A 24228-nucleotide genomic window follows, 5' to 3' on the forward strand; every position below is an offset into this window, starting at 1 on the left:
GAACAGAAGGCAGACCTGCACACATCAGGGAAGCCCTCCAAAGACACCAGGGAACGTGGTAAAGTAAGTTTAAAGGGGTAGTGCGGCGCTAAACATTTATACACAAAATAACACACATTACAAAGTTATACAACTTATACAAGTTATGTATGTGAATGGCCCCCTTCCCTGTGTTCCCCTCCACCCACGCTAGACGCGGAAGTGTGGTGCATTATACTTATCGCATTCGCGTCGACCCCCGGCCGCCATCTTGTGACAATTCCGGGTCTAGCGTGGGGGGGTGGGGAACACGGGGAAGGGGGCTATTCACATACATAACACACATTACAAAGTTGTATAACTTTGTAATGTGTGCTATTTTGTGAATGAATGTTTAGCGCCGCACTACCCCTTTAATACTTAAAATAATAATGATATATTATAGTCCTTGGTGCCTGATAATCGGCCCGTGTAATTGCTCAGTGCTTGTTCACAGTTTAGGACTAGGGATGGTCCGAACCTGGTTTGGACAGGGTTCGTACGGACCCGAACCCTCCGCAATGATTACCGCTGTCTGCCTGCTCCATGCAGCGGGCGGATCCAGCGGGAGGAACGCCTGGAAAACTGGGATACAGCCATAGCCATAGGCTGTATCCCAGTTTTCCAGGCGGTCCTCCCCCTGTATCCGCCCGCTGCGCGGAGCGGGCAGACAGCGGGAATCCAATGCCGAGCGTTCGGGTTCAGCCGAACCCGAACCTCGGCGGGTTTGGACCATCCTTATTTAGGACCCTAAAATTACACATTTTCTGCCACATGGACGGATAAGCTACAGGTGCCATGTATGTAAATATATAATACTGTCCGCAACCTGGGTCTGGTCTGAGTGCTGACAGATTCCCTTTAATGTGGCAGCGGACCATCTAAATAAAGGTATCATCGCATTCCCTGCCACTGACCTTATTATAATCTATAAGCAAGTTAGATCTGTCTAACCTGCTAGATTCCTTTTAAACTCTGCCGTAGAGGATCCCCACAAAATTGGTGAACTGTGGTGTAGTGAACGGAAGTATACTTATGCTTCAGGTTGCAGTATGGTCCTACATGAAGGACATTTCCAGAAGAGACTGTTGTGTTATGGAAACCACTAAGCACTAAGTCAAGCACTGAATTAAACCAACAGAGAGTTTAGTCCTTGAAATACAGATACCTCTCTTAGGTGTGCAATTTTTTCCTGTTTGTATTAAGAAGGGGTGTTTGAATAAGACAGTATAGACTGTAGGCGGTCTTTGGTAAATCCTCCTGACTCCATATGATGATGTGCTTTACCGTGTACACAGCCCAGATCAGTTACTTTAATAACAGGGTAGCTGGTAATGGATTGGGTTAAGAGGCTTTGAAGAAGTAAAAGCTTCTCTTTCTGTTGCTTGATACCTCCTAACAGGAACTGTAGACATGGTAGCAAGTTACTGGAAGCTGGTGGTAGGGTAATGCTGCATATTACTTACTTGCTTTAACAGGTTGCTGGGAGTTGAAAACTATCAAGGCCTAAGGCTTGGTGTGAGGCCTAGATCCTCGATACGGTGAACACGTATGATTCACCATGTACACAGCCCAGATCTAAAATAAAGCAAAGATAGCAACTGAAACAGTATCTTTACTAACAGGGTAGCTGGTACTGAATTGGGTTCAGAGGCACCAAGAGGCTAAATTGAGTTAAAGTGGATTGGGTTCAGAGGCTTTGAAGAAGTAAAAGCTTCTCTTTCTGACCCCTTCTAACAGGAACTGTAGACATGGTACCAAGTTACTGGAAGTTGGTTGTGGAGTAATGCTGCAGTTTAGTTATATTATTTGCTTAAGGCTTTAGCCTCCTGAGGAGAGGGGGTTGGACTTTAGCTTTTTGCAGTGAATGGTTCTAACTAGAGATGAGCGAACTGGGTTCCGGTTCGAGTCCATCCGAACCCGAACGTTCGACATTTGATTAGCTGGGGCTGCTGAACTTGGATAAAGCTCTAAGGTTGTCTGGAAAACATGGATACAGCCAATGACTATATCCATGTTTTCCACATAGCCTTAGGGCTTTATCCAAGTTCAGCAGCCACCGCTAATCAAATGCCGAACGCTCGGGTTCGGATGGACTCGAGCATGCTCCAGGTTTGCTCATCTCTAGTTCTAACCACTTCACATTAAAGTAGCCTGTTGGGGTGTCATGTGGCTGAATCTTTACTCCTTAGCCACACAACTAGTAGACCGTAGGCTGGGATATGGGTACCAGGACACTGCAATTGGGAGGGGCAGTTCTTCTGCCTCCACTACTTGAAAAGGATAGCATTGGGTTCGGCTATTCCAGTTTTTGGATCCCCACCAGTATATATCACCTATCATGTGGATTGGCGAGAAATCTAACTAATAGGGAAGACTCCTTAAAGGGGTTGTCCGGCGATAAAAAATTATTCACAGAATAACACACATTACAAAGTTATACAACTTTGTAATGTATGTTATGTCTGTGAATGGCCCCCTTCCCCGTGTTTCCCCCCACCCACGCTAGACCCGGAAGTGTGGTGCATTATACTCACCGCATGTCGTGTCGTCCACGGTCTCCGATCGTCAGCAGTGACGTCTTCTTCGTGAGTCCGGCGGATCTTCCCGAGTGCCGGCAACCCTCTGCAGCGTCATCCGAAGCTCAGCCGCGATTGGCTGAGCATAACTGTGCTCAGCCAATCGCGGCTGAGCGGCTGATGACGCGGCCACGTCATCAGCTGCTCAGCCGCGATTGGCTGAGCACAGTTATGCTCAGCCAATCGCGGCTGAGCTTCGGATGACGCTGCAGAGGGCGGCCGGCACTCGGGAAGATCCGCCGGACTCACGAAGAAGACGTCACTGCTGACGATCGGAGACCGTGGTCGGCACGTGAGAGGTAATGTATAGCGCACCACACTTCCGGGTACACGGGTGGGGGTGGTGGGACACGGGGAAGGGGGCCATTCACAGACATAACATACATTACAAAGTTGTATAACTTTGTAATGTGTGTTATTCTGTGAATAATTTTTTATCGCCGGACAACCCCTTTAAATCCACTTGTCAGACATATTTTATCGATGTACCTTTAGGACTTCATTAGTTACATAAAACAGATTGTAAATTGCGAATATTTTATCAGTTTTTGTTACTTTACGATTCTTATTGGACTGAAATGTTTTTGGCAAGTTTTCAATTTTAGGAATTGGGGTTCATAGTCAGACAAGATGCGTAGACGCGGGGCCGGGGTCTCGTGGAGGAACGCCATCACTCATTCGGAGACTTGATCTATTTGGCTTTTGTAAGGGGGAGCCCATAAAACGTTATTGTGTTTTTCGTTCGCATCATTTCAGGAGACGTATAATTTTACGAGGATATAATGAGCTCGCTCCTTCTGACTCCGTAATGGAATGATGGATTGGGTTTCCGAAGGATATTGTGAAGTCCCATTAACGGCTTTTGCCAATCAACTTTTAGTGTCTCATCTCCTCTGGGGAGCATTTTATGTTAGGTTTTTTTTTTCTTATATTTTTTAATCAGGAGGGCAGCTCGAGAATCTCCGAGACTCCAGAAGCCGCTCGCTGAACCCCACCAGCATCCCGGGCTTTGACGGATTGTTGGGCCTTAATAGGCTGTCCCTGCCGTAGCGAAGCGCAGTCTGTGAGATGGATATATATATATATCGGGACATGAAACTTTGTTGACTTTTTTTTTATTTTATTTGTGTAATGAGGAGTTCTGGAACTTTCTAACATGCTTGCTGTCATTGAATTGAAACTTTTTTGCTTAAACTACAATTCCCATCATCCCTGGACATCCAAAGCTTTGGCTATCCAGGCATGATGGGAATTGTAGTTTTGCAACAGCTGAAGGTTCCTCATCCCTGCCTTAGGGTACTATTACATGAAGCGATTTTTCGACACTTAACGATAAACAAACTTGAACGACCGCTATGGCGAACGGCCTGAAATTGTTCACCCAAATACACGTAACGATGATCGTTACTTATGATCGTTATTGCTTTCGTCCTGTTGTCGCTACTGCGAACGACCGAATAACGTCTTATTACATGCGAACGATCTGCGAACGATCAACGATAAAAATAGGTCCAGATTCTATTAAACGATCAACAATTTCTTGTTGGTCGTTTAATCGTTGTCTGCTATTACACTAAATGATTATCGTTCAAATCCGAACAATTTAACGATTTTTTGAATGATAATCGCTCCGTGTAATACCACTCTTAGAGGCAGAAGACCTGAGGAGAAGCAGTGCTGCTCACAGCTGAGCGTTTGTTACAATTTTATCTAGTCTAGAATGCTTTGCAAACTGGACAATGTGAAAAGAGCCTACAGTCTATAAGTACACCACAGGTATGTTAGGCTGTCTAGGCTGGTTGCAGTCTTATGTCTCTCCTGACTATCGCCCTCTATTGTGTATGCTTTCAATAATGGCAAATACAATTTTAAAATTGTAATTTTCAGGTTTTGGGATATAGATCATTGGGGTCTGACTGCGGTCTCCCATTCTCAATGTTGTGTCATAAATTAAAACATGGTGCTATTCAAGACATTGCTGGGGTCAGAGGTCCTGTGTCCCCTTCATTCATTCCTGTAATAAATGGCAGTGGCCTGTAGGTGGCGCTGTCTGCTTTGTTTTCTATGGAATTTGCTCACTTCTACGCGTCTTTAAAAACCCTTAAATATCTCAGGTGTCACCCACAATGTTTTTTGTCCTGTTACATAAAGTTTGATCTCTTAAATATTTTTTCCTTCTACAAGTTATATAGTTATGCTATTGGCCTTCTGGTTGGTAATCTCACTTTGCAGGATATATTTGTGAGTATACTTCACACATAGGAGATACAATGCAGATTTTCCTCTCACGCTTTTAACCACTTCTGTTTTCTGTTCTTTCTGTATTTTTTACGCATTGAAATGTGCTGCAAATGCTGAAAATCCAGATGTACATGCAATTTTTTTCCCTTTTTCTTTGTGGCAAAATGTGCAACCAACTTTTTGCATCTCATGTTGATGTTCCCTTAGGGCCCTATTACACGAAACGGTTATCGGCCGTACTTGGCTGATTACCGGCCGTTCTGTTGGATAATTGTTCCGTGCACAATGTTGGCTGATCATTGCCTTTCAGCATGTTGAATAAAAACAACGACATCGACGATATGCTGGCCATCGGTCCGTGTAATAGGAGCAGCAGCAGACCGCCGCTATCCTCTATGGGCCGCCTCGTCGATCTAAAGATCGTCTGGGCAGCCCCTCCTGCATCTCTCCGCGGCCCCCCCGCTCCTCCATGCTCGCTGTCTGTGCGTGTAATAGCGTCGGCAGCGAACGGGGAACGAGCAGCAAGCCAGCGCTGACCTGACAGGTCAGCTTGTACTTGCTCCTAAATATTGGGCCGTGTAATAGCGCCCTTAGGGTCCTATTTGATTAACCGATTTTTAACAATTAACTATAAACAATTGTTATTACACAGAACAATAGTCGTTCGGTTGTTACTACGCTTGTTTACTCCATCTGATCCCAGCAAATGAAGGCACGATGTGCAATTTGGGTCCATTTACACAGATTATCTGACAGATTATCTGCCAAAGATTTGAAGCCAAAGCCAGAAACAGACTATAAGCAGAGATCAGGTCATAAAGGAAAAATTGATATTTCTCCTCTTTTCAAATCCATTCCTGGCTTTGGTTTTTGGATTTTTCCCTGTAAATGGACCCTTACATTGAGTGATTTGTCAATAAATGTGAATTGACAGCGAACAGGGTCGGGACAAGGTGTTTTGGTTTCCTAGGCAGAGAGTGTATAGCTCCCACATACAGTATAGCCTCCTGGCACTGAAAGCCGCATAGTTCTACCACAGCCACACAGAATCATGCTGGGAGCTGTAGTTCTACCACAGCCACACAGGATCATGCTGGAAGTTGTAGTTCTACCACAGCCACACAGGATCATACTGGGAGTTGTAGTTCTATCACAGCCACACAGGATCATGCTGGGAGTTGTAGTTCTACCACAGCAACACAGGATCATGCTGGGAGTTGTAGTTCTGCCTCAGCCACACATGAGCACTAACACACACTCCATTAGCGCTCACACGCACACAGATAAATAGATACATATACTCACCCACAAAGCAGTAGCAGTGGATGGATGACACTGTCTGTGAGCAGAGGATTATACTTCTCATCTGTCTCTGTCAGGAGGTGGCGGGGGTTGGGGCATCTGTCACTACAGTTGACTTGGCTCCAGACGTCATGTGACATTGGTCAGAAGCTTATCTTCAGCTCCAGAACCAAGCAGGAGAGAGGAGGAGAGCAGGTGTTGCACCCCCTGTAATTCAGCAGGAGATGGCGCCCTAGGCCATAGCCTACCCTGGCCTACTCTTTGTCCTGGCCCTGACAGCGAACGATTAACAACAAACAAACAGTGAACGATTTCTCGTGGGTAATTTGATTGTTGCCTGCATTTACACAAAACTATTATAATTTACATTTGAACGATTTAACAGTAATTGATACGATAATGGAATCCTAAATGTTTCCATAAACTGCAGGAGGATTTCAATATGGTCCCACATTGCAGAATACGAATTGGCTACCGCACAGACATAGGAAAGCCATTGTCTACTTGATTTTGCGAATAAGACTGTTGCATTACTGGCAAAATCTTGCAGCCATTGAGCAGTGAATGCAGGTTCTGTCCACTTGCCATCAGTCTGAACAAGCAGAGCTGCAGTGCAAAGCATAACACGAGGCGTTGAGGAGACAGCACTGACATTTCTGACTACCATAGATTCCTGATAGACACTGTAGCTTATCGGGAGTCACTGATCCTAGCTAAAGTATTAAATATGCCGAATGTTCTTTTTTTTTTAGTGAACTTCCTGAGCGAGAAGAAGGGGAAGGAGAGGAGACCCCGACATTCAGCCACTGGGGGGCGCCCCGAGTGTAAGTAACGCCTTGTCTCCACCTTAGTATCTTCCAGCTGACCTGATCTGACCATGTCTTATGTTCTCATCATCACAGAGTAGAGATTTGGAGAGAACCCCAAGTGTCCCTGGGGATCAGTATAGTCGGGGGACAAAACATCATAAAACGCTTGAAAAACGGGGAGGAGCTGAAGGGAATATTTATCAAGCAGGTCCTGGAGGACAGTCCGTCGGGAAAGACCAAGGCGCTAAAGACGGGAGATAAAATCCTGGAAGTAAGTGCAAAAAACCCAATGGGTGACTGCAGCTAAACCCAGTATCCTCACCTCACTGTGTCCCACACACAGGAGCTGAGATATGGGGAGCTGTTTGATAGGGATGCCCTATTGGTGGGGGTCCAACTGTTATAACTGGTCCAGTCCACTTTTTGGCTGCCTAATGTATTTTTTATTATAATTGGGACAGAAAGGCGAAACAGATACGTCACTTTTTATTTTCCCGTCAGGTAAATATACCATAATGTGGTTTCCCGTAAAAAAAAAAAAAAAATAGTACACATAATGCTTGTTTTAAAGGGGTTATCCAGGATTAGGAACAAACAAAGCTACTTTCTTGCAAGAACAGTGCCACCCCTGTCCTCAGGTTGTATGTGGTATTAAACTTCAGCTCTATTCACTTCAATGTGATTGAGCTGCAATACTGCAACCAAACTGAGGACAAGAGTGGTGCTCTTTCTGTAAGAAAGTAGCCCTGCTTTTCTAAGCCTGGACAAGCATAGTCTGTGTCGATTTTAGCTGTGCCAACACAGTCCTAATAGTCAGCCATAAAAAATCACGTCTGGTGTAGCTGACAGAAGATAAACCGCACATTGCCGTTTCTGTAATTCAGGGTATACATTCTCAGTATTTGCTTCAGGTTCATTGATCTGATCAAGCTGAATGTTGTTTGCAGGTGTCCGGCGTGGATCTGAAGAACGCTACACACGATGAAGCCGTGGAGGCGATTAAAAACGCAGGAAACCCCGTTGTCTTTGTCATACAAAGTTTATCAGCTGCACCACGGGTGAGTAGTGAATGGCAGAGGCCCACGTCTCATAGGGATTCTGCAAGATTAGAACAAAGCGTCTGTTTTGCACACAGCGCCACCTTTGTCCCTGGGTTGTGCTTGGTATTATGGTTCAGGTCTATTTACTTCAATGGAGATGAGCTACAGTGCCACAGACAACCTGTGGAGTAGAGTGGTGCTGCTTTGGAAAGGAGGTAGTAGTAGTGTTTTTTTATTGCTGCAGAGACCTTTAAATTACAGGATTCCTAGGAGTGGCTATAGAGTCCAGAGTGGCGATGAATCGGTTTTTGATGGTCCCTTTAAAGGGGAAGTCCGGGCAAAATAATTTTAAGATATTTTATTGTCCAACAAAAGTCATGAAAATTACTAATAGACACTTATTATGGGAAACGCACCCATAGTGCATTTTCCCTGCACTTACCACAACATGGCGTGTTCAGATCTCAGTTGGTGATTTCACGTCACATAAACTGCCGACTCCTGCCGCTACAGTAGGTGTCAGCGGTTGTGACGTGATGTCACCAACTTTACAGATAGGGATGGTCCGAACCCGCCGAGGTTCGGGTTCGGATGAACCCGAACTCTCGGCATCGGATTCCCGCTGTCTGCCCGCTCCGTGCAGCGGGCGGATACAGCGGGAGGACCGCCTGGAAAACTGGTATACAGCCTATGGCTATGGCTGTATCCCAGTTTTCCAGGCGGTCCTCCCGCTGGATCCGCCCACTGCGCGGAGCGGCCAGACAGCTGGAATCATTACAGAGGGTCCGGGTTCGTACGAACCTGAATCGAACTCTGTTTGGACCATCTCTATTTACAGAGAAAATGAGCACGCCATGCTGTGGTAAGTGCAGGGAAAATGCACTATAGGTGCGTTTCCCATAATAAGTGTCTATTAGTAATTTTCATGACTTTAGTTCGGCAAAAACATATCTTAAAATAATTTTGCCCCGACTTCCCCTTTAAGCTATGTGTAGACTTGCTAAGTAATGTAAAATAATATCCCTGTGGGAACGGTATACATAGAGTAAGAGAAGATTTTTAAAGGGTTTGTCCAGGATTGGAAAATCATAGCTGCTTTCTTTCAGAAACAGCACCACTCCTCCTCAGTTTATGGTATTGCAGCTTAAAGGGGTTGTCCAGCGACTTTTTTTTTTCTTCTTTCAAATCAACTGGTGTCAAAAAGTTTTATATAGATTTGTAATGTATTTCTATTTAAAAATCTCAAGTCTTCCCATACTCTGTAATAGCTGCTGTATGTCCTGCAGGAAGTGGTGTTTTATTTACATTCAGACACGGTGCTCTCTGCCCACTCCTCTGGCTGAGACAGGAACTGTCCAAAGCAGGAGAGGTTTTCTATGGGGTTTTGCTACTGCTCTGGACAGTTTCTGAGAGAGATGTCAGCAGAGAGCACTGTTTCTGAATCTAAATAAAACATTTCCTGCAGGACATACAGCAGCTGTTAAGTATGGGAAGACTTGAGGTTTTGTAAATATACAAATCTATATAACTTTCTGACAGTTGATTTGAAAGATTTTTTTTTTTTTTCGCTGGACAACCCCATCAATGAAGCTGTGTTGTAACACCAAACATAACCTGACAGCAAGAGAGGCATAATTTTCTAATGCTGGACAATCCCTTTTTTTTTTTTTTTTTTTTTTTTTTTTTAATAAATTCTTGATATTTATAATAATCTATTTGCAAAATTTCACATACCTCGTAGCGTCCAATCACACATTATGGTAGGTTTAGCCTGAAATTGCAGAAAATGAAGCCAGTTCTCCTTCATATTGTATGATATATATTTTTTAATGCTGTTCCCTACCATGTAACATCTGACTCCTGTGTAATATGGAAGAAGCCAAAAACATTGATGTGAGCAAATCCTAAATCTGTAACCTCATCTGACTGTAAATGTTATTACTTGTGTATTTCAGCTGCTCTCCATTGTGAAACCATCAAACAAGGGGGGCACAGAGTCCAGACCACAGGTAAATAATAGTGATCGTTCTCCAATGCCCTGAAGTTACATTATTGTCAATGTTTAAGTTACATCTACTTTGACTTTTTGAAGTTTCCCACTATAGTACTAATCCTGAGTTACATCCTGTATTATACCCCAGAGCAGCACTCACTATTCTGCTGGTGGGGTCAGTGTGTACATACATTACTTATCCTGTGCTGATCCTGAGTTACATCCTGTATTATACTTCAGAGCTGCACTCACTATTCTGCTGGTGGGGTCACTGTGTACATACATTACATTACTTATCCTGTGCTGATCCTGAGTTACATCCTGTATTATACTCCAGAGCTGCACTCACTATTCTGCTGGTGGGGTCACTGTGTACATACATTACATTACTGATCCTGTACTGATCCTGAGTTACATCCTGTATTATACCCCAGAGCTGCACTCACTATTCTGCCATACACTTTTTTTTTTTAACTGTTTATCACACATCAAATTAATCATTACAAATGAGCGCCACATCTTCTGCTTTGTGTCTCGGCTATTTTACTAATAGTTTTAATCATCACGATCGTTACTGCACTGTAATTATCTGGAGTTATTCTCATCCATTTGTCTTTTTTTTTTTTTTTGTTTCATTTTTATTTTATTTTTTTTATTTTTATTTTTATTTGTGTTTTTTTTTTTTTCCTCCTCTTTTTGCTGCTCGGCACCTCGCAGGCTTCTCCAGATGGCGCTCACTTTTAAGTAAACAAGAACTTATTCAATTAAATTATTTCCCAAAGTGCGGCATTGATATTCAGCGGCCGCCTCCGGTCCCCGGTAATTATCATCTCTAATCAGCCGCCTGATTGCATGCCATTCATTACTTAGCGAACGCTGGAGATTCGTGACTCTGTTACATTCCTTATACTTTTTTTAATTTTTCTTTTAACCTTTTTGAGATATTTGTTTGTTGTGATGTTTTTGATCAGAATTCAAGTTTTTGATTTAGAATGTGAAAACTTTTTTTTTTTTTTAGATGAAAATTCAGAACAATAAGGATGGAATCCAGACACAACTGTTGCAGCCTCCTTAGGCTTTAGTTAGTCCGTTGTGTGGTGCAGAGCCATAACAGCGTGTGAGTTGGCAGCGTAATGCTGTTTTTTGGCTGGGCGCCCTATACAGGTGTAAGCAATGCAAAACGGTTATGTTTATGTTGTTTCATCTTCACTTGTGTGTTGGATGGTTATTATATCGGGTATTTGCTTCCTTTGTGCCCCATCACAGGTTCATTTCCTCATTTCTCCAGAAACATGTTTGCTTCTTACCTCCCAATGCCACGTGACGTGCCTCAATTTCTCCAGTACCCAGTGGGCTTTTTTGGTTCCACTCTTCCTGGTGCCCAGTGGCATGTTGGTTCCATTCTCTCTGATGCCCCATCACAGTTTTATTTCCCCTTGTCCACAGATAAATATTTGGTTCCCCTTTTCTTGGTGTCCATGTTTGTTTCTCCTCTTCCCTCAATTTTCACCAGTGCCCAATGGGCTTTTTTGGTTTCATTCTTCCTAATGCCCCATGACAGGTTTATTTCCACTTGTCCACAGAGACATACTCGGTTCCCCTTTTATTGGTGTCCATGCTTGTTTCCCCTCTTTCTCCAGTACCCAATGGCCTTTTGTGGTTCCACTCTTCCTGGTGCCCAGTTGCATGTTCAGTTCCAGTCTTCCTGATGCCCCATCACAGGTTTATTTCCCCTTGTCCACAGATATTTGGTTCCCCTTTTCTTGTTTCCCCTCAATTTCTCCAGTACCCAGTGACCTTTTCTTGTTCCACTCTTCCTGGTTCTCATGTGTTTGTTTGATTGCTTAGTTCTAGTGGCAAGTTTGTGTCTCCTCACCCTGGTGCCCACAGGCTTATTTAGTTGGCATTTCCAGTGCCCAGCATCATGTTTGGTTCTGCTTCTCTTTGTGGCCAGAATTGTTTTGATGACATTTTTGCTCTCCCCAAGTCCCTTTGACATGTTTGTTTCTCCATTCTGGCAGTACCCAAGGTAGTTTTTTTTTCCCCTCCAGTGCCCAGTCCTTTTTTGGTTCCACTTTTCCTAGTGCAAGTGACAAGTTTGTTTCTCTTCACCCTAGTGCCCTATGACATTCCTGGTTCTCGAATTCTCCAGGGCCCTATAGCCTTTTTGGTTTCTTCTCGTTCCCAGTGGCATATTTGTTTTGTTTTTGTTTCCCTGCATTTCCCAGTAGGATTGGTCTTCCACTCTTCCTGATTCCCAGTAACATGTTTTTCTTCTTTTTCTGGTGCTTTGTATTGTGAATGATTCTCTTTTTCTTCAGTACCCTGAGAACTTTTTTGGTTCCAGTTTTCCTAGTGCCAAGTGACATGTTTGTTTCTCGTTACCCCAGTGACCCATGACATTCCTGGTTCTCATTTTCTCCAGTACCCTGAGGTCTTTTTGTTCCTTTCTTCTCATGCCCAGTGGCATATATGTTCGTTTTCCCCCCTGCCTTTCCCAGTGAGATAGGTCTGCCACTCTTCCCGATCCCCAGTGACATGTTTGTTTCTCCTCCTCCTGGTGCCCTGTAATGTGAATGGCTCTCTTTTCTTCAGTACCCTGAGACCTTTTTGGTTCTGCTCTACCAGGTACCATTTCATTTTGGATCAACACTAACTGGTCCCCAGTGACATGTCAAGTTCTGCTCTTCCTGGTGACTAGTAGCATGTTCAGTTCCAATGTTCCTAGGCAGTACCCAATGGCATATCTGGTTCCTATTTTCCCTTTGCCCATTGCTTTGCTTCTTTCCCTATTTCCATGGGCCATTGAAATGTCTGGGACACTTCTATATGAAACCCAAGCAGGCTCTCCTTCGGAGCCATGGGAAGACAGGGTTGTGTCATCGTGGGTGTCTTCCAGGAATAATAAGGCCCCGTTCCCACTGAGCAAAGGTAGCGGTAGGGCTCCTGCCCTGTCCGCGCTGAAGAATGAATATGTTCATTCTTCAGCGCGTATAGAGCAGGAGCGCGCGCCTCCCATAGACTCCCATTATGAGCGGGAGGCTAACGGCATTTCGCGGCGGACAATTCCGTCGCGGAATTCCGCTACCTTTGCTCAGTGGGAACGGGGCCTAAGAGTGAGGACTATGTGACTATTTAAAAGAAACAGTAGCCCTATAAGAGCTGACATGGCTGACAGTGGAAACACCTGAAGAGCCGCAGGTTGGGCTACACTGGTATAATGGGTTGTAATATTAGAATTAAGACCAGTCAGCGACCTTATACAATTTTTTTTTTTTTTACCATTGTTTATGTTGCACCTTCCGACTTTTTTGGTTCCAGTCTTTTCGTTACAGCATCTTCTATCGTCTGGGGGGATGTGACCATTTTCAGGACTGCACGTGATGTTCTCATCCTGTATACTCTCTGACTTCCAGGCCGGCCTCGCTGGCTTTTTGTTACAGCGTATTCCCTTTTTTCCATAAGTGCATTTTGCTATTAGCAGCGAGATCGATTGCATAATGAAATAAATCCTTTTATTTGTGTCCAAATATATCCGGCCGTCCTGAGAGCCAATACATGAGAAATACAAGACCCGGGCTGTGGGCTTTTTAGTTTATTCTCCATAAAGGACACAATGTTGAATCCCGGTGACTCTCGGCGGTTTTACTGCGCCCACTGCCTGCGGCTCTGCCAGGTAACCCGGAGGGATTGTATCTGTATAGTTATAGCTTCACAACACAAACCTTTTCATATGATAATGGTGATTTCTTGTCCCTGCTATATGTCTGTGTGTTTGGGATTATGTATATTGGCTTTACTATAGCATTTCTGACAATGACATTTTCTGTTTGTTTGCTTTTTTAAATCTCTTTTTCTAGTGTTTTGATCATTATAATTTTTATATATATTTTTTGTCATTTATTTTCAATATTATACCATGGTTTTACTCTTTTCTTTTTTTTTTTTTATGGTTATAACAAAACATATGCTTTGAGGTCAAATGGACCTGATGGAATCTTTGCGGTGTGTGTTGTTTTGTTTTTTTTGTTTGTTTTTTTAGAATTCAGCTTTGCCAACCCTCTCGTATTCCCTCTCACAACCTAAATAAATTTGACCAAGAAACTGAACTGTTACAATTCTTCTTTTCAAAGGGCTTTGTCCCTATGTAGTGTGACTGCCCGCTCTGATCAACACTATGGGAAGGGGACTTGGTAACGCCCTGTTGTCAATTTATGTATGTTTAGGCGTAAACAAAAAAAAGTCACATTTGCCCAATGCTGAGGATCCAGAATAGTTATTTACGGGAAGCAGACAGGCCAGGAGAGAGGACAGGTCTTCTTCAATGGCAATGCAGATTTGTTTTCTTTTGGCCACTGTATATTTTCAAGATTGTACATTTTACATTTACTTCTTTCCACACTTTGCATTATTTTTTTTCAAATTTTTTTTAATTTTTTTTTATGGTTTTTCACCAGACTGTTTGTGAACAGAAAGTAAAATTCTTCCCCCCCCCCCCTTTTGCTATATTCTCTGCAGAGCGTCTCTCCTGTACCTGCTGGCACTCCACCACCAATGAAGCTTCCTCCTCCGTATAGAGATTCCCCCAGCCCTGTAACACCTGGGTTTGATCCTGATGTTGTGGACAGCGATGGTAAGAGGCTATTATGTTGTGGCCTTTTTCCTATTCCCTCATTATGTCATAGTGATATCTATTTCTTACATTCTCTGTTTATTTTGTATCTATCTATCTTCTATCTATCTATCGATATATCTATCTATCTATCGATATATCTATCTATCTCCTATCTATCTATCTATCTCCTATCTATCTATCTCCTATCTATCTATCTCCTATCTATCCATCTATCTCCTATCTATCTATCTCCTATCTATCCATCTATCTCCTATCTATCTATCTATCTTCTATCTATCTATCTATCTATCTATCTATCTATCTATCTATCTATCTATCTATCCATCTCAGTTCTAACCTATTGCCATGTAATCTTGTGCATGTATAGTCCTCCAGATAAGTTTATTCATCTAGAAAGATAATTTTACAAATATACTGAGAGATTTTGATGACCTCACGTTCCCTTCTGATATCATTGAGACTCTGTACAGTCAAATAACCAACAACATCAATGTCTACACATATGCACACATAACCACCACTATAAAGGACAAGGATATGGCTGATAATTTGGATCCACACTCTCTCTTTATGACCATTATCGCTCTTAGAATTGTGGCCTCAGACTCTGGGCCTGTAACTTCATGTTATCGGATCTGCATAGAAATGAGATATTAAAAACAGTTTTTTCCCCATTATGTTTGTACTCTAAAGAGTCTTGTGCATATTCAGTCCATGTACACCTCACCATGATGACCATTCCTTAGCCCGCTTACCGTGCTGACATCACTGAAATTAAAAGATTGCTCCCAATGTTGGTCTCTTCCTATGTGAGATATACTTAGTGCCTCCTGGTTGAGCAGTTGGTCAGCACTACAATACCCAGAATGCATTTTTTTTTTTTAAGCTTTTCATCACAGCCTTCCCGCTCTGCTTACTCTGATTCTTCCCTAAATGTCTCATTAGGCTGTAAGGGCTGGTTAGATGGGGTGGTGCTTGACTCTTGAGACTGCAGAGGATAATTACACTATATTAGTAAGTTATACATCTTGGGCTGATAGCTCTATTTTCTTATGCAGGAATGCCCCTTTAATGAGATTTACAGAGATTCACAGGAGGATAGAGACAGAAACTTTATATACAGCAGTTTGAATGGCTGAGTGTAAGTGCAGGCACATTATAGCAGCTGCAGTGTGTATAGCTGAGTGTGAGTGCAGGCACATTATAGCAGGAATGGAGAGGATGGGAAACACAAGGGCTGACAGAGACTGCAGGGAGCATAAAGGAATGAGCAGGGCAGATGTGGGCACATACATGCAGCACTCTCTGTCCAGGGAGAGAGGGGTTACAGCTATGAAGAGATTACCTCCACAGTCCTGTCCCCTGATGGGAGCCCCAGCCTGAAGTAGATCTGCTATGATTTGGAAGGTGAGGGAGACTTACTGGGTTGGAGTACAGGACTGTAGACCACCCTGTGTTGGCCGTGCCCTTCCCAGACTTTCCCTCCCACCCAGTACAGGGAGCGCTTAAACCAAAGCAATGCTCTTGAACCAAGTCACAATTTTGAAAAACTGTAAGCTCTTAAACCAAAACGCTCTTAAACCAAGTTAATCTTAAACCAAGGTACCACTGTAATTGCTTTATTAGATTATTTATTTCATTAAGCTATTGTTTAACTTTTTAACATGTTTACTAGTTAAAAAAAACTGCAACAAGGATGTAGCACTTTAGCAATTTTACTTATACTGTATAAAACACCTTATGGGTGCCTTCACACCTACCGTATCGCAGCTGAAAATCCGCTGCGGATCCGCAGCAGATTTAACTAAATGAATGAACTCAGCATTAAATATGCACTTACAAATCCGCTGCGAATCCGCAGCAGATTTGTAAGTGCGGATTTGATGCTGTGTTCATTCATTTAGTTAAATCTGCTGCGGATCCGCAGCGGATTTTTTGCTGTGATACGGTAGGTGTGAAGGCACCCTATATCACATTTGCCAATGACTTTGGCTCTTTTGGGTGAACATGTAAAGTACCGGTTATGACCATTAGGTGGCAGTGTGGAGCTAAGGTAACCATTGACTGGTGAAATTCCTTTACACTTTATATATATGCCAAGAGAGTAAGGGTCCTATTCCACCGAACGAGCAGGACCCGATCAACGACGTAAATGAGCGTCGATCTGCTGGATCGGCGCTCGTTTACTGGGGCTATTCCACGGCCCCAAAGGTTGTGAAACAAGGGCTGCAGGGACATCGTTACCGATGTCCTTGCAGCCCTTGTATCATACATTACCTGTCAGGACCGCAGGTCTTCTTCTCCCGATCCTGCGCGGCAGCATCGGCTTCGGAGCGGGGCTATCTGAACTGACAGACCGCTCAGCCAATCACTGGCCGCGGCAGTTCCGGCCAGTGATTGGCTTAGCGGCCTGTCAGTTCAGACAGCCCCGCTCCGAAGCCGATGCTGCCGCGTGGGATCGGGAGAAGAAGACCTGCGGTCCGGACAATGTATGGTTCTGCTGAAATTGTTGGATTTTAGGTCTGAACCTAAATGAACGATCAGCTGATGACACGATCATCGGCTGATCATTCTCTCAATTCCACCGAGGGAAAATCGGACGAATCGGGCCGAATGGGGCTGATTCGGCTGATTTTCGCTCTTGTGGAATAGGCCCCTAAGGCACCTAGTGTCCCTATGACTGTGTAATACACAGCTATAGGGAATCTCTGTGCTACCATTCAGTGACTACACTGCACCATATTGTGGAAGTGTTATGTTATGCTTCTAGTGAAGAATGCTTCCAAAGCCCGTCATATTATTCTGTATTTATTCTGGTAGTCCTCCATGTTGTGTTCTGCTCTTTACAGAGTTCATATCTCTCAAAGTTTAATATTCCTTAAAGGGGTACTCTGGCGAAAATCTATTTCTTTCAAATCAACTGGTTTCAGAGAGTTATATAGATTTGTAATTTACTTCTATTTAAAAATCTCGTTTTCCTATACTTATCAGCTGCCATATGCCCTGCAGAAAGGGTGTATTCTTTCCAGTCTGACACAGTGCTCTCTGCTGCCACCTCTGTCCGAGACAGGAACTGTTTAGAGCAGGGATGGTTTTCTATGGGGATTTGCTGCTGCTCTGAACAGTTCCTGTCCATCAGTAGCAGCTTGCTGATTGTTGAATTGAAATCAACTTAAAAATCAGCCAAAACCGGCAAAAAGGAATCAAAGTGACATGAAAAATTCTAGATTTGATGTGAGAACATACTGTACACTTTGAGCTTTTTCTCCTGTCGGTGTGTTTCTTATTTTCTACCACCGGGTGTCACTGTTGGAAAGTTTATTTGAAATTCATAGACGTGAATGGTGCGAGGATCACTCACATCATCTTTGTTTTTGTGTTTTCTTTTTACTTTTTCAACAAAAAATAATTATGTATAAAGGAGAATTGGGTTAGGATGGGCTGGCTTTAAATAATACAAAGTTCTCATCATCCTTGTATTGTAAGGATGGATGGTCACTTTCAGTTTAAAACAGCGCCACCCTATCCACAGGTTGTGTGTGGTATTACATCTCTGCTCCATTCACTTCTGTGGAACTGAGCTGTAATACCACACCTAAACTGAGGACAAGTGGGGTGCTGTTTCTGAAAGAAAGCGACCATGTTGGTATAAATCCTGGATAACCCTTTTAAACTTAGATTAGACTGTCTAAGTACTGTATACTCCACACTGGTCACAGGGGCTCAGGCTGTTTGGTAATTTCGGCAACAACCCTTTCATGTTTGAATTTTACCATAGACGCTTTTGTCTAACTTTTCACTACTAATTAGTTGGCTTAAAGGGGTTGTCCAGGCTTAGAAAAAAATGGCCGCTTTGTTCCAGAAATAGCGCCACTCTTGCCCTCAGTTTGGTTGAGGTATTGCAGCCCTATTAAAGTGAATGGAGCTGAGTTGTAAAACCACACACAAACTGAGGACAGGGGTGGCGCTATTTTTGTTCAAAAGTAGCTGCATTTCTCTAACCCTGGACAACCCCTTTAATTTACTACAGAGCTTTGCACCTCTATTTTGACACAGATTATCACCTCGAAAGCCATACCCCTTTTCAGTAAAGTCAGTGTGCACACCTTTTTTTTTTTTTTTTTTGTGCAATATCCTGGGACATCTGCAATAACAAATCTGTCCCACTGTATCTGCCATCAGGACAGAATAAAAGTGCTGATGATCTGTTTACCTGCAAGTGTAGCAAACCCTCAGCTGTGGTCTGAGCGTTCCTATTCACTGACAGCAAGCAGAGATCTGGAACCCTGTAAGGAACTAGAACACAAAGTATATGGGAAAGTTGCTACATCTTCATCATACTAAATATATTCCTGAAAGTGTGTGGCTGCTGCCCTTGGGACTGTGTGAGCGCCCCCTGCGCCCCCCCTGGTGTCGGTGCAGGCGGTGCAGCAGCTGGGCTGATGTCTCTGTGGGGCAGATGCTGGGAGCCGCCACTTGCTCTTCACACGTACTTTACTAGTTAGAGCCCATCTGCTGAGACTCCAGCCTCCCAGCCTCGCTGTCTAATTGATCGCATCTCACAGAGAAGGAAAGACACTCATAGGCCCAAGGTCATCGGAAGAGATCGGGGTCTGCCGGAGAGAGCGGATCGTAGCCTGGTGCTGAGTGAAGACGCCCGTCCGGCTATGTATCCGCGCTGAGCTGCCGCTGGATCAGCCATGGTGCAGGGGGGGTTCCCAGGTAAGAGGCTGCCTTCTGCTCTCCCACCGCTGTCCTATTTGCATGCTTTATAGGATGCGCCAGCTTTATCCCGCTGGAGGCTGAGGTCCCCCCGGGTGCATGACAGATGTAGCAGAGCTGGATGAAGTAGCTGAACTTGTCTTCTAAGGGATGCATGGTTTAAACCGTTGTGATTTAGCATTCTATTAGAGATGTAGCAGAGCTCAGGGGGTAAGGATGTAGCCGCTGGATTTATAATTAAAGTGTGTTAGCTTTGCCTATTGACATAACTGATATTGGTTTAGTCAACATATTACAGATATAGCAGAGCTGATAGAGTTGGAGGAAGCAGCTTGACCTGGAATCTGAGTGTCTTAAGGTTTGCACATTGAGATAACTCTGAAATTAATATTGATTTTAGTCATTTTATTGCAGATGTAGCAGAGTTGAATTTGTCCTCTGAAGTGTTTAAGGTTGGCACTTTGACTAGGTATCACCTTTTATTACAGACCAAGCAGAGCTGAGGGGGTAGTACGGAGCAGCTGAATGTATAACTTAAACGTGTGAGGCTTGCATGTCAAGATCATCGATATATTGGTTTAGTCATTTCATTACAGATGGAGCAGAGCTGAGTGGGTTGGATGGAGCTGCTGAACTTGTCTTCTGAGGGTTGGCGTTGTTTAAACCAGTATTACAGCGCTGAAACCAAGCATATAGCTTGCTATATCCAACCCTATCAGCTCTGCTACATCTGTAATAAAATGACTAAGCCAGTATCTCAATGCTCAGTCCTTCTATTATAGATGTAGCAGAGCTCAGGGAGTTGGAGGAAGGTAGCAGTTGAATTCATAATCATAAGTGTGTGAGGGTTTGTGCATTTAAATAATCGGTATTGGTTTTGTTAGTTTATTGCAGATGTAGCAGAGCTGGTAGGGTTGGATGAGCAGCTCATATTGTCCTTTGAGGGTCTAAGGTCTGCACAATGTGATGATATGGGTTTAGTCATTTTATTGCAGATGTAGCAGAGCTGAAGTGGTTATCGAAGTGTTTAAACCAGTGTTTGTTTCAGTTATCACAGTCGTTTTGTTATAGATGTAGCAGAGCTGATGGTGTTGGCTGCAGCAGTAAATTCCCCACCTAAGTGTTTGTAAGGTTGGTGCCCTGTGTAGGTTTGCACTCTAAGGGTCCTATTACATGGGACGATTATCGTTCGAATAATCGTTAGATCGTTCGAATTTGAACGATAATAGTTTAATGTAATGGTGCGTTTACATGGAACGATTATTGCTCGAATTTTCACAATAATGATCGCATTTGAGCGATAATCGTTCCGTGTAAACACAGCGAACAATCAAGCGACGAGCGAGAAATCGTTTATTGTGATCTTTCAACATGTTCTCAAATCGTCGTTTGCTAAAAATTCGCAGATCGTTTTGTGTAAACAGTCTCTCACAGATTCACCCTATGTGTGAGATGGGCTTAAGCGATCTTAAAAACGATCGCAATAACGATTTTGCTAACATTTTTTATAACGATTTTTCTAGTGATTTATTTGTCTAAATGCTAATCGTTATAAAGACCAAATTGTTGCTTCAAAATCGTTAAACAATCGATTGGCCGAATTATCGCTTTGTGTAAACGGACCATAATAGCAGACAACGATTGGACTTCCAACAAGATATCGTTGGTTGTTTGAAAGAATTGGGAACTGTTTTTATCGTTGATCGTTTGCAAATCGTTCGAATGTAATAAGACGTCGTTCACAGTAGCGACGACAAGACGGCCGCAAGAACGATCATAAGTTACGATCATCATTGGGTGAGATTGTTTGAGATTTTGAGATCGTTGAAAAAATCGCTTTGTGGAATAGTACCCTAAGGGTCCATTTATACAGAAAGATTATCTGACAGATTATCTGCCAAAGATTTGAAGCCAAAGCCAGGAACAGGCTATAAACAGGGATCAGGTCATAAAGGAAAGACTGAGATTTTTCCTCTTTTCAAATCCATTCCTGGCTTTGGCTTCAAATCGTTGGCAGATAATCTGTCAGATAATCTTTCTGTGTAAATGGACCCTAATGATGCATTTACATAGACAGTTTTATCTGACAGATTTTGAAAGCCAAAGCCAGGAATGGATTTGAGAATAGAAGAAATCTCAGTCTTTCCTTTATGATCTGTTCCCTGTTTATAGTCTGTTCCTGGTTTTGGCTTTAAAAATCTGTCAGATAAATCTCTCTGTGTAAACGCACCATAACTGTGATATTTTTAAAGGTTTACCCAATTAGAATAGACTAATGGTGCGTTTACACAGAGAGATTTATCTGACAGATTTTTGAAGCCAAAGCCAGGAATGGATGTGAAAGGAGGATAGATCCCATTCTTTCCGATATGTCCTGTTCTCTGTTTATAGTCTGTTCCTGGCTTTGGCTTAAAAGATCTGTCAGATAAATCTCTCTGTGTAAACGCACCATTAGTTGGAGTGAGTTTGTCATGGGTGATGCAAGCTCACCTTCAGTCCAGTATACAGTCACACTTTGCAGCCCATCTGTGCCTATAGTCCTATGTAGAATCCTATCTACCTGGGATGAATTTACAAAGAACTGGAAAGAGGGATGCAGCAGAGTTGAGTTAGTCAGATGTAGATGAGCCGACTGTGCAATTTTACTAGACCCATAAATCCGCAGAGGGCAAATCTTAACTTCAGCATGAGATGTGTAAAGATAATAGGGGGAGATTTATCAAACATGGTGTAAAGTGAAACTGGCTCAGTTGCCCCTAGCAACCAATCAGATTCCACCTTTTATTCCTCAAAGACTCTTTGGAAAATGAAACATGGAATCTGATTGGTTGCTAGGGGCAACTGAGCCAGTTTCACTTTACGCCATGTTTGATAAATCTCCCCCAATATGTATCGGTCCACTAGATATGTATTTTACATCCTATGTACTATCAGACAGGAGAGTGTGACAGCAGTGTGTGCGCTGTCAGCTGTCATTCATGCTCCAAACTGCTGACACTGTTAGATCGCTGTTAGATCAGGAAGACACAGGGTACCTTTCATATATCTGTGATTCCAAAATGTAGAAAATGCGTCCCTGACCTCCCGAACTGCTGCAAGCTGTAACCCCTTCTCCCCCCCATATCTGACCCTGCTGGGACCAGAGAGATTTATCTGATAGATTTTTGAAGCCAAAGCCAGGAACAGACTATAAACAGGGAACATGTCATAAAGGAAATACTCAGATTTTGCCTCTTATCAAATCCATTTCTGACTTTGGCTTCAGAAATCTGTCAGATAAATCTCTCGGTGTAACTGGTGTCAATCAAGCAGGGAGGGAGGGGGAGAGAGGAGGCATGGCAGCTTGCAGCTGTTCAGGAGCTTGGAGAAGCCTCTTTGACTCCTTGTACCAGAGAGTAACAGCATGCTTCTCTATCCTGGCAGCACAGACAGATATATGGAAGGTACCCTGGATCTCATTGTCCCAACAGCATCTAACAGTGTCAGCAGTTTGGGACATGAATTACAGCTGACGGGAGATTTTTTTCAAAAGTGCCAGCATGGCGGGGAAAAATATATAAAAAAAAATAACATGCACTTACCTCCCTGGCTCCAGCGCTGGTCCTCCGGTCCCTGGCCACTTCCTAATTAGAAAGAAGACTTGGGACGTGACGTTCCAGGCCCCCTCATCTAATCAGTGCCTGTATCTGGGTCCTGCCTCTACCACTGAATGGCTAAGCGGGCCTGGAACATCACGTCCCAAGTCTTCTCTCTAATTAGGAAGTGGCCATGGACCGGAGGACCAGCGCTGGAGCCAGGAAGGTAAGTGCATGTCGTTTCAGCCTCCAAAACTTTTGAAAAACATCTCCCTGGCTGGACTTTTTTTAAATCTGCAGAGTTGGAGTAATGTCACCTGTGGTACTCTGCACAACCAGGAATTTTGCGAAATAACAAACTTGTGAAAACCTTTTTTTTTTTTTTTTTTTTTTTTTTACATGTAGCAGTGCGGAGTGTGTCACTTGGTACATTGAACATTTCTAATGCATCAAACAACCCTAGAGTTCAAAGACAAACTCTGCTCTGCAAAGGGAGCGCATACATCTTCTACCATACTGATGAATGAGGGAGCGGGTGAATGCAGGAGACAATGAATGTACGCAACTCTGCCGCTAAGAAGAGTTTATAACTAATCATAAATTTAATTTAGAGATGCCTTGCAGGGCCGGAGCACAATGCTCAGAGGCGGGGGGGGGGGGGGGGAGGGGGGGGGAAGCTTAATTAGAATTTAGTTTCTTCTTGGAATAGCACAGTACACCTGCAGACAGTCTTCTCTACATTTTCTTTCTAGTTTAACGCAATCTATTGTTCTCTGTTATCAGCCAGCATATCCTTATAGCTTCCCATTATATATCAGCCCATAGACCAAATCTTATAATTTATACTAAAGCCAAGGACACCATTAAGATACATGTTAAAATTAATCACTACAGAATGTGGGGCCCAACTCGATGATAAGGTGAAGGTTCACTTTGAATAGTCACTAAGCCTTCAACAAACTCCTTAATAAATAATAATAGCAAATATGATAAACATTGTAATATATCTTATCAGGAAAAAATGCCTTAGCAGATTCCTTCAACCCCCCCCCTCCTTAAATTCTCTCTGTAAAAAAACAACTAACATCCATCTATAGAGGGACAAACTCACTGGGGGATTAGGTTACAGCTGCCCATAGACTATGGGGAGAGGAGGGAAGGAGGAGTTTACTTAGTGAGAAACAAGCCTAGCGCCTGAGGAGCTGCTAAAGACTCTAGTAAGTGTTATATTTCCCACAGTGCTGGATTTGCTGCGTACACTGCTCAGCACTACCCTTTAATGTCCTTCATGCTGCTGCTGCTCCTGAGGGTGT

The 24228-nt window shown here is 43.3% G+C and overlaps 1 protein-coding gene across 6 annotated transcripts in view; it reads left to right on the forward strand.

Annotated features, from left to right (window-relative positions):
* The window catches only part of PATJ (PATJ crumbs cell polarity complex component), a 179515-nt gene that overhangs the window by 81839 nt on the left and 73448 nt on the right, over nt 1-24228 (forward strand). For all 6 annotated transcript variants that reach the window (XM_069981340.1, XM_069981334.1, XM_069981337.1 and 3 more), the window contains 5 exons: nt 6893-6964; nt 7043-7220; nt 7897-8007; nt 9945-9998; nt 14501-14615. In XM_069981340.1, the coding sequence (XP_069837441.1) occupies nt 6893-6964; nt 7043-7220; nt 7897-8007; nt 9945-9998; nt 14501-14615 (530 nt within the window). The remainder of the gene's footprint in view (nt 1-6892; nt 6965-7042; nt 7221-7896; nt 8008-9944; nt 9999-14500; nt 14616-24228) is intronic.

Source organism: Dendropsophus ebraccatus, chromosome 8 (assembly GCF_027789765.1).
Source record: "Dendropsophus ebraccatus isolate aDenEbr1 chromosome 8, aDenEbr1.pat, whole genome shotgun sequence".
Taxonomy (NCBI): Eukaryota; Metazoa; Chordata; class Amphibia; order Anura; family Hylidae; genus Dendropsophus; species Dendropsophus ebraccatus.